The 5,195-nt window shown below is 49.5% G+C and overlaps 1 protein-coding gene across 1 annotated transcript in view; it reads left to right on the top strand.

Annotated features, from left to right (window-relative positions):
* LGALS3 (galectin 3) overlaps positions 1–3,896 on the top strand; it is a 31,048-nt gene extending 27,152 nt beyond the window's left edge. The window contains exons 4-6 of the mRNA XM_048485983.1: positions 641–729; positions 2,117–2,285; positions 3,619–3,896. Of these exons, the coding sequence (XP_048341940.1) occupies positions 641–729; positions 2,117–2,285; positions 3,619–3,774 (414 nt within the window). The 3' untranslated portion in view covers positions 3,775–3,896. The remainder of the gene's footprint in view (positions 1–640; positions 730–2,116; positions 2,286–3,618) is intronic.
* The last annotated feature ends 1,299 nt before the right edge of the window (positions 3,897–5,195 follow it).

Genomic DNA, 5,195 nt, shown 5'->3' with positions numbered 1-5,195 from the left:
AGGGGGGGAGGGCAAGGAGATTGTCAGCCCCTTTGAGTCTCCTGCAGGAGAGAAAGGGGGGATAGAAATCCAAACTTTTCTTCTTCTTCTTCAATTGTTTTGATATCTATGCCTAATAAAGGTTGAACTTGACTTGACCAAAATGAAACAAATCATGACAATTTTGCCAGTGCGCAGCCTTGAATTTTCTCCCCTTACCTGTTGAATGGGGTTTTAATTGCAAATCCTACCTGGTTCACCAGGGCTCCAGTAAATCCCTTTGGTGGTGCACAGGTGAAACATCGGAGAGCAAACTACATGTGAAGGAGATAGAAGAGGGGGGGAGACGCTGTGGGGCAGAGGAGGAGGAGGGTAGAGGCAATCTTGACATGGGACTCAGGGATTGGAAAGGCTATTGGTGGGGAGGGGGGGGCGTCAAAGGAGAGCAGGGAGGCCAGAGAGTTAGAGCGTTGTGTGAAATGTCCAGAAAATGTCCAGAAAAGAGCAGCAGTGGCGTAGTGGTTAAGAGCAGGTGGCCTCTAATCTGGAGGACATGAAATATTTTTAATAATCCAACCAGTAAACAAAATTCGAATCGCTATTGGCCTGCTTAGGGGCAGGTCTGCGTCGCATGCAAACAATCTGTTTTGTTTTCTTGCAGAAAGTCCCCTACGAGTATCCTCTGCAAACGGGGCTCGTGCCTCGCTTGCTAATGACTATTAGCGGGATCCCGAATAAAAATCCGAACAGGTAAGGAGGCGAAGAAGGATCGTCAGCAGGTGGTTCCTGTAATGGGAGAGGGTGAACGCAGCAGAATTCAACCTTCTGTCTGCCATTCCAGAACAGTTCCTTCCGCATTCCCTTCTTGTGTGTGTAAAGTGCAATCAAGTCATAGTTGACTCGTGGAAAACCCCAGTAGAGTTTTCAAGACAACTTGACTAAATACAGAGTTGCACTTACCTGTAACTATAGTTCACAGGTGTCAAACTTGCGGCCCTCCAGATGTTCGTGGACGACAATTCCCATCAGCCCTTGCCAGTATAGCCAATGCTCATGTTGGGAGGGACTGATGGGAATTGTCGTTCATGAACATCTGGAGGGCCGCGAGTTTGACACCCCTGCTTGAGTGGGCTTCTGTGCAGAATCTCCCTGACAACGAACAGATGGTTTGCGATTGCCTTCCTCTGCATAACAACTCCGATATTCTTTGGAGGTTCTTCCACCCAAGTACTAACCATGGCCAGCCCAGCTTAACTTCTGAGATCTGATGAGATCAATCTAGGGCGGATGTTTTGGACACATGTTGGAAGGTGGTTTGCCATTCCCTGCCTCTACAAAGCAACCCTGGACTTTCTTGGTGATTTCCCATCCAAGTACTATCCAGGTCTGGTCCTGTTTAGCTTCCAAGACCTCACGAGATCGGGCTAGCCTAGGTCATCCAGGTCAAGTCTGACAAACAGAGGTGGTTTGCCATTGCCTGCCTCTACGAAGCAACCCTGGACTTTAATGCTAATAGTTTAATGCTAATAATTGAGCTCAGCGGCCCAGGCCAGCCTAAATGTGGGGGGGGGGGCACTCTGTTTGCGCGTGCCCACAGAGAGGGCTCTGAGTGCCACCTCTGGCACCCGTGCCATAGGTTCGCCACCACTGACCTATCAGTTCCCCTGGAGAAAATGGCGGCTTCAGAGGCCAAACTCCACGGTATACCATATATTCAAGATGAAATCCCTCCCCCAAATCACCAGGAATTTCCCAGGATGCAGTTGGCAACCCTATGGGGAGACCTGGCTATGGGTTGCGAACCTCTAGGCAGTGGCTGGAGATGCCCCAGAATTACACTCAAGAGATCAGTTTGCCCAGATAAAATGGCTGCTTCAGAGGGTGGATTCAATGCCATTATACCCTGCCCTCCGAGACTCCAATCCCCAAATCTCCAGAAATTTTCCAACCCAGAGTTGGCAACCGAGGGGGCAAAGCTGCTACCAGGGGCCAAAGTTCCTCCAGACTTTGGTCTTGCTTGTATCGCTGTTTAAAGGTCACGCTGCGTGGTGTTTGGCCTTTATAAAATGTCAAGATGCTGCCCGGCGCTTTAGGTACATCAGGGTGTTGACCAGAGCTGTCCTGCCTTTTGTTCCAGGTTCCAGGTGGACTTGAAGAAAGGCCCCGACATCGCTTTCCACTTTAACCCCCGCTTCAACGAGAACAACAGGAAAGTCATCGTGTGCAACTCCATGCTTCAGAACAACTGGGGGAAGGAAGAGCGGAACGCACCCTTGTTTCCTTTCGAGGCCGGGAAACCTTTCAAGGTTATTTATTTATTTAAAACTAGCGTACCTGGCCACGCGTTGCTGTGGCTCAGATTTACCTCTGCGTTTCCCGAGGAGGACCGGGTCGCTTCCTCCTTCCGCCCCTCCGGCCGCGCTTCCCTCCAGCGGCGGCCACCTGACCTTTCAGATCTCTCCCCCCTCCCCCGGCGCCACTCAGTTCGGGACCGGGTCCAATCGCCTAGGCCTCCGCGTCTTCCCACGGCGGCCGGCTCGCTTCCTCCTTCCGGCGCTCCACCCGTGCCTTCCTGCTGCGGCAGGCCCCTGGCTGTCTCCAACGGCTCAGAGGAGTCGCGCATGCACACCGGATGCCACCCCTGCCTATCGGATTTACCTGCCTCAGGTGTGGTACCTGAGGCCTCCAAGGAGTGGAAAACATGCTCACACAGATGAGCAGCATTCCCTGAAAGTTTCAGGGCATTTGCTCCAGCAGTTCCTGAGTTAGACAGTGAGGAACAAACGCACGGTTAGCTTTTTATATATATAGATATTTATACCCAGCCTTTCTATAGCCATGTTCAAAGCGGATTATAACATACCCTATTACAATAACAATAAAACCAAGGTCCTAATCAAGCCAAGATGGAAGCCATTTTCTGTGACCCTGTTTACATGGTGGCCATTTCTTCTCCCCCACGCCTCCCTGAGGACTTTTAAAAAGTTGTGAATGCCATATTCTATATTGATATACCATTATAATCCCTTTAATTTTTTAAATAGCCATTTTGTTGTGGAGATATAAGGGGAAAGGTATCTCTCTGCAACAGCAGGGACTAGAGATTTTTTAAAAACCTGTGAATTAACAGAAACTGCTGCATTTGTTATGATGGTATATCGATCTTTTCAAATGGGTTTAAAAAACCAAGGCCCAGGGGAAGAGAGAAAATACTGTTAGGGAAATCCGCCATGTAGAAGCCCCATAGCTCCTGCACTGTCTTGAAGAAGAGTTGGATTTATATCTCCCCTTCCTCTCCTGTAAGGAGACTTAAAGGGGCTTACAAACTCCTTTCCCTCTCCCCCTCACAACAAACAGTTTGTGAGGTAGGTGGGACTGAGAGAGCTCCAAAGAACGGTGAATAGCCCAAGGTCACCCAGTTGGCGTGTGTTGGAGTGCACAAGCTAATCTAGTTTACCAGATAAGCCTCCACAGCTCAAGTGGCCGAGTGGGGAATCAAACCCGGTTCCCCAGATTAGAGTGCACCTGCTCTTAATCACTACACTACTCTGGCTCTTGGCAACATGGACACCATCTATACAGCATCCAGACGAATGTTATGTGTGTTTCTTGCTATTGAACACCGGTCTTCTCTTCCAGATCCAGATCTTGTGTGAAGCCGACCATTTGAAGGTTGCTGTCAACGATGCCCACCTGTTGCAGTACAAGCACCGCATCAGAGAGCTGAACCAAATTACCAAGCTGTGCATTGCTGGTGACATCAGCTTGACCGGCGTCACCACTAACATGATTTAACTTCCGGCATCCTACAGTTCTGTGCTCGGGCCTGTGCATTAAAGCAGCGCCCTCTGCGAAATCTCCCTGCCCCGTTAAGTTTGTACACAAAAATCATAAATACACATTGTTTTATGCTACAACAAGCGTCTCGCCACCTTCATTCCTTGTATCTGCTTCTTTTGTTTTGGAAAGCAAGTTTCTAGTCGTCATTGGGCGTAAAGCTTTAAAAAGGTGAATGCAAGACATGAAGTAGTGGTTAAGAGCAGGTGCACTCTAATCTGGAGTAACCGGATTTGATTCCCTGCTCTGCCACTTGAGCTGTGGAGGCTTATCTGGTGAACTAGATTAGCCTGTGCACTCCCAACACATGCCAGCTGGGTGACCCTGGGCTAGTCACAGTTCTTCTGAGCTCTCTCAGCCCCACCCACCTCACAGGATGTCTGTTGGGGAAGGGGAGTAGATTGTCAGCCCCCTTTGAGGAGTGAAAGGAGGGATATAAATCCAACTCTTCTTCTAGAAGACTAGGCCGTATTGTCATGCCAACTGTTTGGCCCGCCTGTTGAGGAGGAAATTGGAAAAAAGCAAACCGGTTTAATTTGCATGGGTTGATATAAGTCACAAAAGCTGGGTTGCTCAAAGGCAGTCTGCTTCCAGCTAACGTCTAGACAGGGGCATACCACCCTGGGGGACATATAGGGTCAAATGTCCCCAGGCTGAATTGAAGACCTGGTGCAAAAAAAGTTGTTTGGTCATGGTGGGGGAGGGGGCCGCCCATACCGGGGAGGGGGGGGGGGAGGAGGATAACTCAGATTTTGCACCCGGCTACGTTTCTCCTAGATACGCCTCTGCATCCCGATGCGCTCAGTAGCTGATTATGGAATGTGGGCCTGGAGTAGAAAGGATACGAGAAGCAGTCTGGCAGGTTTCTCGCAGGGAGCTAACAAAGCCATTTGAGCCCAAACTGCCCGTTTCCAACAATGGGGTGGTTCCCATGCACCAAGCAACACTTCCAGACACTCCCCCCCCCCAATTTGTTAAGCACAGCTTGACTTCTTCCGCTCTTTTCTGCACACCAGCAGTTTTGACCCATGTTCTTTTTGAAAATATTTAATTGAAGAATCTACCCCAGTCTTAAAAGGAAGACTGGGCCGCAAACTACCTCTATTATGGCCCCTTCCGCACATGCAAAATAATGCGTTTTCAAACCACTTTCACAACTGTTTGCAAGTGAATTTTGCCATTCCGCACAGCTTCAAAGAGCACTGAAAGCAGTTTGAAAGTGCATTATTCTGCATGTGCGGAACGAGCCTACCATAGCATTCACCTGCACTTGCCAAGACAAGATTAGATTTGAAAACTGGGAGGGGGGGGGGGATATGGGATGTGGCTGCCAAGGGTGGGGGGGTGTCAAACAACAGTTTCAGGTCTCCTTATACCAG

The sequence above is a fragment of the Sphaerodactylus townsendi genome, linkage group LG02 (genome assembly GCF_021028975.2).
Source record: "Sphaerodactylus townsendi isolate TG3544 linkage group LG02, MPM_Stown_v2.3, whole genome shotgun sequence".
Taxonomy (NCBI): Eukaryota; Metazoa; Chordata; class Lepidosauria; order Squamata; family Sphaerodactylidae; genus Sphaerodactylus; species Sphaerodactylus townsendi.
This window is presented reverse-complemented; position numbering and strand designations above follow the sequence as displayed.